The sequence below is a fragment of the Melanotaenia boesemani genome, chromosome 11 (assembly GCF_017639745.1).
Source record: "Melanotaenia boesemani isolate fMelBoe1 chromosome 11, fMelBoe1.pri, whole genome shotgun sequence".
NCBI lineage: Eukaryota > Metazoa > Chordata > Actinopteri > Atheriniformes > Melanotaeniidae > Melanotaenia > Melanotaenia boesemani.
This window is the reverse complement of record NC_055692.1, coordinates 18,665,542-18,678,235: the sequence shown is the minus strand read 5'-3', so window position 1 is coordinate 18,678,235 and position 12,694 is coordinate 18,665,542. Positions and strand designations below refer to the sequence as shown.

The following is a 12,694-nucleotide window of genomic DNA, read 5'->3' as shown; positions in this document are numbered from 1 at the left end:
TCATTTTCTCAAAACTACTTCCTCACTTAGGTTTAATACTTATCCGGTCTGACTCAAATAGCTAGAGAAATTTAAAACAAATTATTACAAAATTTATGCTGGGCTTCAAGAGGTTAACTCCATTTTTCTTGCTTGCTTTTGGACAGAACCAGAAAATAAATGTAATCATTTAAACTTTTTTATATGTTTATCTAAACATCTGTTGGTTTTAATGTGTGCTGAACACAGTTTGTTTTGTTTTTTTACTAAAAGAAGAAAAACTTCCAAAAATGTTGAACAATTCCTTTCCTTTTCCTGCTCTCACTTTACACAGACACTTCATTCATAAATACAAGGTATTGCAAAAGGTTATGTACACTACTCATATCAAAGTGTCACATGTGAGGATAGACACTACTGTTTCCAACATGTCTCCTTTTTGTTTTGTTTAAAATTGTCACTGCACAGTTCTTTCTGCATCATTTTGCATTGTCATACCTACTGAAAGATCACAGATCACTGCTGAGTGGTGGTGAAGAAGTTGTATGTACAGAAATTGAATCTGTGATTTCTTTTTCAGGTTCAGTAGAGATTTACTTTAATATATTGTGTTTGAGAGTATTTTATATTTGAGAAAACATATTATATTTTGAATGATAATGGAGAGCTCACCAGACAGTACGTTTTAATCAGTATATTTTCCAAATGATGCGACCTCAGTACTTGATGGTGGCTTGTCTACAGAAGTTGCCCCTCTAACGGCCTGTACAGAATCAGACAGCTGTAGCAATAACGCAGTGAGGGTTTAGTTGTTAGTTCATGGCTGTTGTTGCTTCAGACAGAACAGTTGTCTGTCTCAGTGCAGAAAGGAGGGGGAAAAAAACAACCAAAGTGTAAGAGGAGAGTGTACTGTAGATTAACAACCTCTTCATGGGCCTTCCCTATCTCAGAGGGTTGTAATGTAAAACCCCTCTCATTGTTTCTCTCATTTCATCTCACCCAACTTTGAGTCACTCTGGTGTGACTCTTAGCTTTACTTTTTATGCGTTGACTTTCTGTTTCTTCCATCTCGTGGGTGCCATTATTCTCATGCTGTTTTGTTCATGTTGTTTTTATGCATAATGAACTTGGTTTGTGTGCATGCATTGCTCACATTTCCTCCTCATCTAATGCTCGTCCGCCTTGAGGTAGAAGGAAACCAGTAAAGATGGGGAGTTTTTTTTGTTCTTGCCTTGTCTTTACTGCACCCTGCTCCTCTGTGGACTGTGACTCAGAGCTTTGTAGTGAAATGATGGTGATATTAATGACCTGTATGATGATGAAAGTTATGAGACACATCACAACAGTGGCCTGGTACAGGTTGAGGTAAGATAATTGACCTGCCTTGACTCTTACCATCCAAATACACACACGTGTATTCAGGTGTAACTACAGATTCAAAAGAGGTCTTTCTGATCTTTTTTTTTTTTTTTCTAAATTGAGTATTTTTTCCCATAATTTATACTTGTTTAATATTGTCTTTAAACAACAAAGACACAACAACGAAAAAGAAGATAATAAAGTTGTTTTTGTTGACACTAGACACGTGTTTTTGAATGTCTTTCAATCTGCAGGTGAAGGATGTCTTTACTTGCAGGTGAAGAGAAAGAATCATAATAGTTTGCCATTGCTATACAATAAATAAATAAATAAATAAAATAATATCTGGTCTAGTGTGCAGGATAGTTGTGCATATAACTAGTCCATACCTATGTGATTTATTCTTTATAGCAACAGATTTTTAGAATGCCTGCTTGATGGTGACATAGATATGCTTTCTATGCATAACGGACCACTGAGGTCCTGCTGTACGTCAAGATTCTGCTGGGACAGGCTCCAAAACCCTCCATAACTGCATCGGAATAAGCAGGTATAGACAATAAATGGGTGGATGGATAGTTGGGAGATGTCAGAGATCAGCATGCATCTATTTTTCTTTCAAAAGTCAATTGCCAGGTAATAAGAAGGAAAGGAAAATTTTATATGGTACTTTTCTAAACAATGTTACGAGGTGCTTAACATAGAAAATTAGAAAACAGCAAATCAGCTTCAGATAGCAATGTGTAATGAGATTCAAGGGCAGCATTCATTTTAATAAATGAATAAATTCAGTTTTGAGGATGGATTTAAAAGTATCAAATATCTTGTGTGTTTGAGTGCAGCAGGAAAATAGTTTCATGGGCTCTGATGGAAAAAGTCTGATCTCCCTTTGTCACAAACTGTGACATAGGGAAATTTAAAAGGGCATAATCTGTGGATCTCAGTGGTCAGGAGGCCACTGGGTCAGTAAGTCTGAGATGTATGTCAGGGCAGGGCCATTTAAGACTTTGAAGCTGGATATTAAGATTTCTAATTTCTTTTTTCCTACTCAGGAAAGAGTACAGCGGAACATGGTGAAAATATTTAAACAAGGTCAACAGAAACTTGACTAAAGTTTTGGATCGGGACATTAAGAAACCAGGCACACAAATTCTTACAAATAAACAGATTTTTAGCTTGCAGATAAATCTATATTCTATGAGGCAAAGATATGCCTTTCTTTCTTTCTTTCTGTTTTTCTTTCTTATTTCTATTACATGTGACAAGCTAGCAAATGGACCTCTGCTTTTTCTAAAAATTAAAATAAATTATGACTAGAAATACATTGTTCATCCAGAAGCATTTGTTTTTAATGTTGAGAAACAGATTTGGTGGACTGCTCAGGTAAAATACTCTCCACTGTCAAGTGACCAGTTGATATTTGAGAGTCCTTTTGAACTACTCTACTCTTAATTTGGAAAATTAACAACAAAGTACAAAAACCTGTATTACCCCAAATGAAATAAGAAACTAGCAAATATGCATAATATGTGCTCTTAAGATAAGCTTGAGGTTTTATATTTGTAGAAATTCAAATAATTAAACTGCTCAGGTATCAAAAATCACTCCTTGGTTGAGTTGTTGACTCATAAGAGATCTGAAATCTGATCATTTTTTATCGATTACAAAGTTACTTGTCTAATCTGAAATGTCTAACTGAAATCTGAGATAAATAAAATGTCTTAGAAAATACATAATTTCTCATTAAATTTGTAACACTTATAAGTACATAAGGACCCCGTTGGCCACCTTTCAACCTGTGTTCGCTTTGGGGGAAGTTTTTACTCGTAGCTTTAGGATAAGAAGTGTAAAACAATGTTCCCTCGGCTCAGTCTTTGCTTGGGTGTGGATGTTTCACGCGCCTGTGTGCGTTTCACAAGCTGTTTGACCGTTTCCACGGCAACCTGAAGCTCCTGTCAGTCAAGACGCCGAGCAGCAGCGGTAGCTGTGGTCTCTAGTCTAGAGAGAAGAGCCAAATTCTCTGCGATTGAAGGTCTCTTCTTTTATTCCCCGAAAATAAGTAAGTGACGGGCGTTTTAAGCAGCACCTGATATATTTTTAAATAATCTAGCTTCGTGGTAATTAGAGAGTTTGTGATTTTTAGGCTAATTGTGAACCCTCTTGACTTTGCTCTACTAATGTTATTGTATGTTAAGTTTTAGAATATAAAACCCACAATGGTAAAGGCTTATTTGTGTAAACAAGGTCTTAGAAAATGTAGAAAACTTTTAAAACCTTTAAAACTTTCATTTTTACATGCAGTCACGGCTAGCTAAACATTTGAGAGGAGAATTCCACGTTATGTTGTTAAAGTGGGCTTAAACTTCAGTTTTTTTTTACCTTAATGTTTATTTAGAAAATGAGAGAAACATGGAGACAAGAATTTATAGGTTCTTTGGTGAAGAAAGCTTGCCAACAAGCCCCTCTGACTTGGTTTCCTGGACGACTGAGTAACATAAACCCCCCACTTGTTATGATTCTTTACTGTGGGGATACAGTCTCTATGGCACTGCTGACTATTTGACCCTCTGTGTGCAGCTTTCAGAAATGGATGGCCATGACAATGCAGAGAGAGATTTAGAGGACACACACAAACTTCTTTACACTGGTGAGACGTTTTTAAGCATCTTGTGTGTGTCAGTCTCTTTTTTGTTTTCTGTTGTTCATGATAACTTGTCTGTCCATATAGATCTCTGTGAAAATAGCAGTGTGTTGGGAATGGACTGTCTTCCTCCCAAACTAGACCACTGCGATCTCCTGCTAGATGCAATGGATGCACAGCTTGAGCAGCTCAAGGTCGCTGATTGTCACTGTGATTGTCTTTTTTTTATTTTTTTAACTATCAGCTTGTGTTTTATGTAGCAAGTATGTTAAATTGTTGCAGGTTCAGCCTCCAAATTGTGACTTTTCAGTTACTAAAGAACATGATTGCAGCAAAGCAGGTAATCTATGTCATAATCTCACTTTATAGCAATGTTAATGACTATGTCAAATGATAAAATGTGTTTGGGATTTTTCTTTGAAGCCACTCTTAGGTGGAGTCAATCTCTGAGCAAAGACACAAGCATTGGAAGTGCAGTTGAGACATATGACACTCCCATGTCTAGTCTTGATTTGATGCACACTCCAACAATCAAGCAAATATCTGGTAATAGTCCAGCATCTGCATCATAACAGGTCAAACATCATTATTTTAGCTAAGCTCTTCTCAAATGTTGTTTTGAAGAGACTGCTTTTTTTTCTATATTATGTGCAATAATAAAATTCTAAGTGCTGCTTATCAACATAAATATTTAGGGGTCCAATCATGAAAATGTACATAAATCAGTCCCTTGTGTAGTACCAGGGTTAGTCACCCTTATAAGTTGTGTAACATTAATTTATATGAAGAAATACCTCCTTAGTGCAACAGATCTCATCTTCTCTACCACAGAGAAAACGGCAGGCTGCTGGGAAGGTCCTGTCACTCAGAGGGAATCCAAAACGAGGCTTGACAGGAGCACAAGTGACAAAGAGGAAATTGAATCTCGAAAGGAACAGGTCATTTGGAGGTTGGAGAGGCTGCTTGGAGATGCCTGTAAAGAAAGAAAGATTGCAGATGAAACACAGCCTCCTTCAGAAAGTATCTGCACTGAGGATTTTGTCAGACGTTTCAGAGAGGAGATGGTGGAACTGACTCTGCCAGATATGCAACAGTTAGACAGTGAAGAAAAAGCTAAGTGGATAGAAATCTCTGACAGCAGCATTTGTGTGAGTGGTCTAATTGAGCCAAACGTTGAGAGACAAGGATCAGCAACAACTTGGGGAAGCCAGAAAAATGCAGTGATGGCTCACTCTTTCCAGTCAGGCAATCCTGTTCAAAGAAAGCAACAAAGATCATGTCTCTTTAAGAAGTGTGGAGTTAATATGTCAATAGTTAGTCAAGAAGCAGGAGCTGAAGAGAGAGACACAACCCCACTGAGACCCGAGGACGATGGTAATGGTAGGTACAGCATGATGAAGAGCCATCAAGCATGTTCTAAACTTTATTTACTGATATGGATAAGGAGTGACAGATAAAACACCGAACTACCATCCCATCCTTTATCCATGGGTCCATCTGTGTTCCATTTTTTTATCCACTTTCTACAGATGCCTGACTGAGTGTATCTCATCTTTGTATGGACATTCAGGTTTCAGGGAACATTTCCTGTGATCTTTGAAGACTGTATCACTTCTAGGCTGACAAAAAAAAAAAAAAAAAAAGAATTAACTAAATATAATCTAGCACACTAACTCTTTTCCCCCAGCAAGGAATAGGCATATTGAAATTTACTGAGCATATTCTCCGAACAGGGACTGATTATGAAATCATGAGCCTTTAGGCAAAGACAAGTAAAAGAAACCTTATTCCCCCTCTTTTTATCTTCTGAATAAAGACCACTCTAAAGAAAAAGTTTGAAAAATTTATCAAATCACTTTCATACTCAGGCTTTTTTTAAATCTACTTTTATAAAAACCTGCCTGAACTACAATCTCAACTTTTTTCCACCTGAAGTACCTTAAAGTCACTGTAACGTTGTTTGCTTCTGAACTTGCCTCATTTACAGTTGCAGTGTTGCTCATCGCCTGGAGGCACAACTTGTGATTCTTTTCACTTTTTTTTCAGACTCACACAGAACTGAGGTTGTAACAAAACCAGAAAACTTACTGCACAATCACAGCAGCTCTTCTAAGGCCAAGTGTTTGGCAGGTACCTTAAAGAAAAAACTCCACATTTGCAAGATCATTTGCAGTAGTGACTTGAAACAGTGCTTGAAGGATTCTTGTTGCTCTTCCAGGAGTACCTGTGTGGAGTTTTGACACTGTGTCGGTTGACAGTGACCTCGATACAATCTGCTCTGACCAAGTCAGGCAGCATATCCAAAAGTTGACAGGTGAGACCATGCAGGAAATGTGTAGAAAACTCATTTTTGCACAAGAAAACATGTTTATTTATAGATGTTTATCTGTAATTTTTGATTGAATGTGTGACCCCCCACAAGGATGGTGCTCTCTCATTCAGTCTGTCACAGACCTGAATGACCACTGTACTGACCAGAGTGGTGATGACACACCCACACAAGAAGACAATAAACCTCTGTCTACATCTGGTGAAGCAACATCTGACTGTGTTTATCTTTTTTGTACACTTTGGTAAAGAAACAAAATGTCACAGATTTATTTTTTTTCTTTAATTACAAAGGGAGCAGTTCGTCTTACAGATGTTTACCAAACAGACGTCTTTCTGTCCATAAAGCTCAAGATAATGGGAGAGAAACCTGGAGGTAAAAAGAAGTCATATAACAAATGGTGCACATTAGGCCTTTGTACATTCTCTTAAATGCTTCTTTGAAATATTTTATCACGTTTTTGTGCCTATTTGTTAATCTACAACTTTTGTATTATTTGAGTGATGATAAGGACACTGATGAAGACGTGAATCACTGGAGTGGGACGTCCAGGCCTGTGAGGACATCAGAGAAGATGCAGTCAGATTCAACCAAGATGAAAGAGCGATGGTTTAACCTCCAACAAGTAAGAATTAATGTACTGGTGTGTATATCTTTTTTTGTGTTGGTCTGTGCATTCAAATGTAAAATAAAAGACTTTAGTATTTTTCTTACAAACCCTTCTGCATCATCAAATGTGAGATATTGCTTAGCTTTTTTTTGTTTGTTTAGAAGTCTGAGAAAGAAGAGGAGACATTAATGTTGAAGAGGACTCCGTTAAAGGATGCTGAGCTCTGCCTTTTTCAACTCAGAGAGAAAAGGAAGGTAAAAGTGGCAATTTTGGTAGGGAAAGTTATATGAAAGATGTGCTTAGTGCCCTCACTCATTTTTGCTACTAATGTTCTATGTCCCAGCATGCATTGTGGCAAGTAGAGCAGCTGACTGCAGAGACAACACAGATGGAAAAAGAAATTAGCACTTTGAAATCCATTCTGAGAGACAGCAGGGATGAGAAAGAGTTGGTTAGGTACAAAACAAACTATGAAACCACATTCATCAACATAATCCTTTTCTGTATATAAAAAAGTCTCTTAAATAGTGAATCAATTTTGTACATTTTTGTTAGTTGCCAGCTACAGAAGCTGCAGAGGCAGAGAGAGTCCTGTCTCCTCGAGGTCAGACACATTCAAGAAGATCTTGCAACTTTGAATCGGCAAAAACAGACTTTAAAAGATGGATCCCTCATCAACAGGGTAATGAAATTTGACTTCACAATATGTCCTTTCTTAGATTTAGAATATAATTTCCCCCCCTGCTCTTCTTTTGTGTCATTTCCACAAACAGAGCAGGGTGATCGTGTCAGCGCTGGAGCGTGAGGAGCTGGAGCGGCAGCTGGATTGTGCCCATACAAAACTGTTCGCTGAGCAGCGATGTGCAAGAGAAAAGATTGAGTCCCTGCAGGAGGTAAAATATTAAATCCCCCAGTAATCAACCTAGTAAATATGCTTTTCCACCAAAACAAAGAATCTTTAATACCTCCGGTAATTTGGGCTTTTGTTGTAACCAACTTATCTTTAAATCCAATAGTTTTGTATTATATTAATTCACCGAAAAATATATTCAAACACTGCTGGTTTGATGTTAGTTATCAGGGAACAAACAACATATAAACATGTCCAAACATTAATTTTTTATGGTTGTTAATACTTTTGGTGCTATGTGGTGGCATGTAGCAAGCAACAGATAACTTTAGTTTTCTATTACTAATATGACTTTCACTCCAAAGGGAAGGACTCCAAATGAACTCATACATATTATTTTCTTTAGTTATGTAAACAAGCAAAATTAGAATCAGAATAATCAAAATTATTTGCCAAATACATGAACATATCCAACACCAGAGGAGAATAAGCAATGTTAGCCAGTTCCAGTGCAATAAACTAAACCATTCTCTAATCACTGTGGAGTCATCATTCTTATTGTGATCTTTTTCTCTGTAGCAGTTATTCAAACAAGAATAACCACATTTGGTGAGACTTCAAAGGGAGAATGTGATTGTTTCTGTGCAAACGTCAAATACAATTTCTCTGTGTTCAAGCAGAAGCTGGAGGAGACTCTTGAGGAGCTTCACAGGTTCACAGAGGAGGAGAGTTCCCTGAGAAACAAATGTGTTTGTCTGGAGGAGAAACAGATACAGAAACAGGAAGAGATTAAGGTGACGCTTTGTCATCGTACAGATTTTGTTTTTCTGTTTTGGGGTTGCACTGTGGTGTTGTGGCTAGCGACAATGCACACAGCAAGAACCTTGGCTGGGACAGACTTCAGCCCCCACATAACCCCAAATTATATAGAAAATAGATAGACGGAGTCAATATTTTCATTCTTTTTTTCACATTTTCCAGTGCCCAGACTTTCTTTATAAAAAGCTTGTGTGTTGGTTTTGTTGCTGTTTTTCTTTGTGTTAGACCCTGGAGCTCCAAGTGAGCAAGCTGCAGCTTGAACAGGGAGAATGTAAGATCAGAGTGGGAGTGCTGGATAAAATGTTGGCCCAGAAAGAGCAGCAGCTGTTAGATTTACAGGAAACCTGTGGTACGCTGCAAACAGAAAGAGATGAACTGAAGAGGGCGCTACAGCACCTGAAAAGCCAAAAACACAAAGAGTTGAAGGAAGCCCAAGAGCAAACTCATACAATGATGGTAACTGCTAACTTTTTATTCTATGAGCATCTTTTTTTCTAATATATCATAAATAATTCCTAATTAGCTAAGGATGAACTTTTCTTTGGTTCAAGAACCAATCATCCCCAAAGTGAAAGGCAAGTAATTAAACCTTTGGTTCTTCTCATTCCAGATTAGAAAGCAGGCTGAAGAGGAGAAAGTTAATGCTCTGAAAGAAGAAACTCTGTTGCTAATGCAACACATTGATTCATTGCAAAGTTCCATTCAGGTTAGTATGATGCCCTGCATATGTTAAATCTACCACATTACCTCTCAATAAACTGTTTGGAAACATGCTTTATCCTGCATACCTTGCTGTGTCATGACTGCTGCAGTTGTACATCTGGGTGTCACCAGTGGCAACAAAATGTCCAATTCTGTGATGTTTATATATATATATATATATATATATATATATATATATATATATATATATATATATATATATATATATATATATATATATATATATGTTGTTTATTGCACTGCACAGTGAGTAACAATAGCAAATAAAAAGTGTGATCCTTGCAGCTGAAAGAGGAAGAATTAATCAAACTAAGAACATATCTGCAGAAGGAAAAGGAAATGGCAGAAAAACGTGAAGAGGAGTTGCATGCAAAAGCCTTGGAAAAGGTATTTCAAAAATCCTCTGCCTAACATATGCACACTTTTTAAATATAACTCCATGACCTGCATGAAATGATCTCAGGTACGCAAAGCAGCAGAGGAGGAGAGGAGACAGTGTGAGGCAGAAAAAGTGGAAGCTGTGGAAAAACACTGTGGAACACTGGAAGAGCAGAACAGAAAGAGTTTAGAGAGCTTGATGAGTGAGATGGAGCAAGAGAAGAGCAAATCACTGGCTCTACAGCATCAAGTAATGGAACTAAAAACAGTAGGTGACTCATAACCAAAGCATGTAATATTACCATTCTGACTATTTGTTAATATGTTTTCATAGTTTTTGCATGATTTTATATCTTATAAGAAAATACAGGAGCTGGAGAGTGAAAGTTGTGCACAGCAGAGAGAACAGGAGTCTTTATTGGCTGCAATTTGCAAATCACTGAAAGAGGAGCACCAGGCTGAGCTGCAGCGTTCACAGACACATATGGCGCAGGTGGGGGACGACAAGCAGCCATTTACAGACATATGCGGGGATGTAGCATTACAGAAAAGCTGACGTGGTGTGTGGTTGCAGCAGAGTCAGAGGAAGGCACTGCAGCTTGAGCGGGATGTTCGGTTAGCTGTGGAGGAGAGTGACAGGCTTCGGGTGATGCTAGAGAAAAGGGAGAGCAGCCATAAGCTCTTCACAGCTGAGATGGAGCAACAGCTCAGGCACTGGACCCAGCAGCTGCAAGCGGAGTGCCGGCATCTGCACATGTTAGTGGAGCAAAGAGCTGAAGAGCTGCCTCAGAGGTGGAGTTCATTCCCTGACATACATACAAAACTAGTTTACACAAAAGTGAATATTTCTGTGTTAATTCTCTAATACCGATGGCTTTGTACTGTGCAGTCTTACAGTAGCTGAAGCTTTCACACAAATAAGAACTCTACGGGAGCAGTTAAAGCATTTTATTAGTCATCTTTACCAGGAGCTGGATTCACAGAAACAAGCCAAGGAGCAACTTAGAAAAGATAAGGTATAATTTGGACTTTGCATACAGCTCACTGAATGTATACATGACTAAATGTTAAGTTCACATTTTATTTAGGAGCGAGAACTGAGCATGCAAAGGCAACAGCTGAGGATAGAGAGAGATCAAGCGTTGAATTCTGTAAAGGAGCGTCTCATTCAGGTTATAACTCACATTTATTCAGAACACATTTTTATTAAAAATCATTTGAGTTAAACAGTCACTGAAAGGTTTTCCCATTATGTTGGATCAGGAGCACATCGAGGAGTTGAGCAGTTTGAAATGGGCTCATATGAGTGATGGAGGAGGAGCTGAGGGGGGAGGAGTGGCAGCATCTCTCCGCAGGCAGCTGAAGGCCAAAGACCTGGAGCTCCGGCAGGTTCAGAGGAGCATGGCTCAGTGGAAAGAACGCACTGCAGCTCGCCTGGCGTGCAAGTTTAAAGAAGAGTTAACAGCTGAACTGGAAAGGTGACGTGCACAATATGAACAAGGCACCCTCCATAATACAGGCACATCATTTCCCACACTTGTTATACATGAATGTTGTTGAGCCACACAAGCAACCACTTTGTTTAAATTTTGTACAAATGTTTACCATCCTGTAGGTGCAAGGCAAAGTTGATAAGGGGCAGGTAACTCGTCTCTGTAATGTAAATAATAACATACTAACCGGTTGTTCGTCCTTTCAAGTGCATGATCTCACTTCAGCTTTGTGTGATGGGTTCTTTATACTGTAGGTGTAACATTACAGTAGCTATACCTTTCAACATACTTTCTTCACACAGCTGTTAATTATTCACACATTGTCACAACTTTTCAAGGGCAGGTTTAATTGTTTTCCAGAAAAGCATCGAAGACTCAAGAGGTGAGCCCTGAAGGAGAAACAAAGCTTAGTGCAAAGGTAAATGTATTGTCAGCATTAACATGAAGCTCTTTCGCATTATTTCTTTTTTTCCTAAAACAACTTCTGGCATTTTTCCTCCCATCAGGAAGACCAGAAGGCAGTTTGCTCTCCCTGTTTTCGCGCTGTGGAGTCTCATAGCCCATCAAACTTGGCTTCATTTAAGCTTCTGCGTTATCTCCAGAGCAGAGTGAAGCAGCTCCATGTAGAAAACCAGGCCTTCATGTGGAGTTCACCTCAAGATATAATGCCTTTAGATTCATCAGTCTGTGAGTGCATTTTTTCAAAAGCAGGTCATTAATTACTAACCATTAGTGTAAGCACTAGTATACTTAAACTAGTACCCCCACATATCAAATTGATTTTAACTCTACCCATGGCTGCTCACTGTAAAAGATGTCTGTATGTAGTGGGCTGCATTTTTATTTTTTAACCTGATGTGTCGTTTTAGTGTGAAAAATTTAGTTCAAATTATTTCTGAAGACAGAAAATATTAAAGGAACAGTAATGGTATAATTGACATTTGAGTGTTGCTTCTGTGTTTGTGTAATAATGGTTGTTGATTTCTCCTCTGCAGATCACTCGCAGTCAAGACGGTGCTGGGGTTCTGAGTCAGTCTGAAAATGGACACGAAACCTTACACTCTGAAAGAGGGAATACCCACCACTGATATGATGTCCTTTATATCTCAAATAGGTCCTCTAAACTGTTCTGTGGTCATGGATATGAGTCATTCACTGTTTCATCTGCATAAGATAGCAGATTAACAAGCAGGTCACGGTGACAAATATTGTGGTCACCGAGCGAAGTCACATTTTTTTCTGTGCTGAGGCAGTCAGATTTTATGGTCTTTGGGTACAGTGAACTGTGAATGAATGATGAACCAACATGTCTATGGAAATTGGAGATCATGTGTTATGTCAAACAACCTCATAAAGCTGACAAGTCCTTGAAGGAATCCCTTGTGTAATGTGTTTTATTATTTCTGCAAAATTTAAGTAAAGTTGTCATCAGCATTTAAAAACACCCTTTTTAACCTAATTAAAATAATGCTAAAAATGATCTTGTCCTAGTAGGAAGTCACAGATAGATGCC

The 12,694-nt window shown here is 38.2% G+C and overlaps 1 protein-coding gene across 4 annotated transcripts; it reads left to right on the top strand.

Annotated features, from left to right (window-relative positions):
• The first annotated feature begins 3,296 nt into the window (after positions 1–3,296).
• si:ch211-102c2.8 (trichohyalin) lies at positions 3,297–12,583 on the top strand. Of its 4 annotated transcripts, none has more exons than XM_041999076.1 (29): positions 3,297–3,397; positions 3,916–3,985; positions 4,067–4,173; positions 4,262–4,319; positions 4,403–4,525; positions 4,811–5,359; positions 6,026–6,109; positions 6,198–6,293; positions 6,402–6,509; positions 6,602–6,683; positions 6,810–6,933; positions 7,080–7,172; positions 7,262–7,374; positions 7,474–7,600; positions 7,692–7,811; positions 8,449–8,562; positions 8,813–9,043; positions 9,198–9,293; positions 9,641–9,697; positions 9,774–9,956; positions 10,050–10,181; positions 10,263–10,480; positions 10,578–10,704; positions 10,777–10,860; positions 10,952–11,166; positions 11,304–11,330; positions 11,542–11,599; positions 11,688–11,868; positions 12,177–12,583. In XM_041999076.1, exons 2-29 carry the CDS (start codon positions 3,925–3,927, stop codon positions 12,218–12,220), a joined length of 3,612 nt encoding a protein of 1,203 aa, XP_041855010.1. In that variant the 5' UTR covers positions 3,297–3,397; positions 3,916–3,924; the 3' UTR covers positions 12,221–12,583. The 4 variants fall into 4 exon arrangements, with proteins under 4 accessions (XP_041855010.1, XP_041855009.1, XP_041855006.1 ...); XM_041999075.1 differs by having other exon boundaries at positions 9,638–9,697; XM_041999072.1 differs by having other exon boundaries at positions 9,596–9,697; positions 12,177–12,582.
• Positions 12,584–12,694: the final 111 nt, after the last annotated feature.

Coding starts and splice junctions, on each gene's coding strand:
- si:ch211-102c2.8 (XM_041999072.1), top strand. CDS start 3,925: ATGGATGGCCATGACAATGCAGAGAGAGATTTAGAGGACACACACAAA. Junction 4,320..4,402: donor ACATGATTGCAGCAAAGCAG/GTAATCTATGTC, acceptor TTTTCTTTGAAG/CCACTCTTAGGTGGAGTCAA. Junction 6,110..6,197: donor TAAGGCCAAGTGTTTGGCAG/GTACCTTAAAGA, acceptor TTGCTCTTCCAG/GAGTACCTGTGTGGAGTTTT.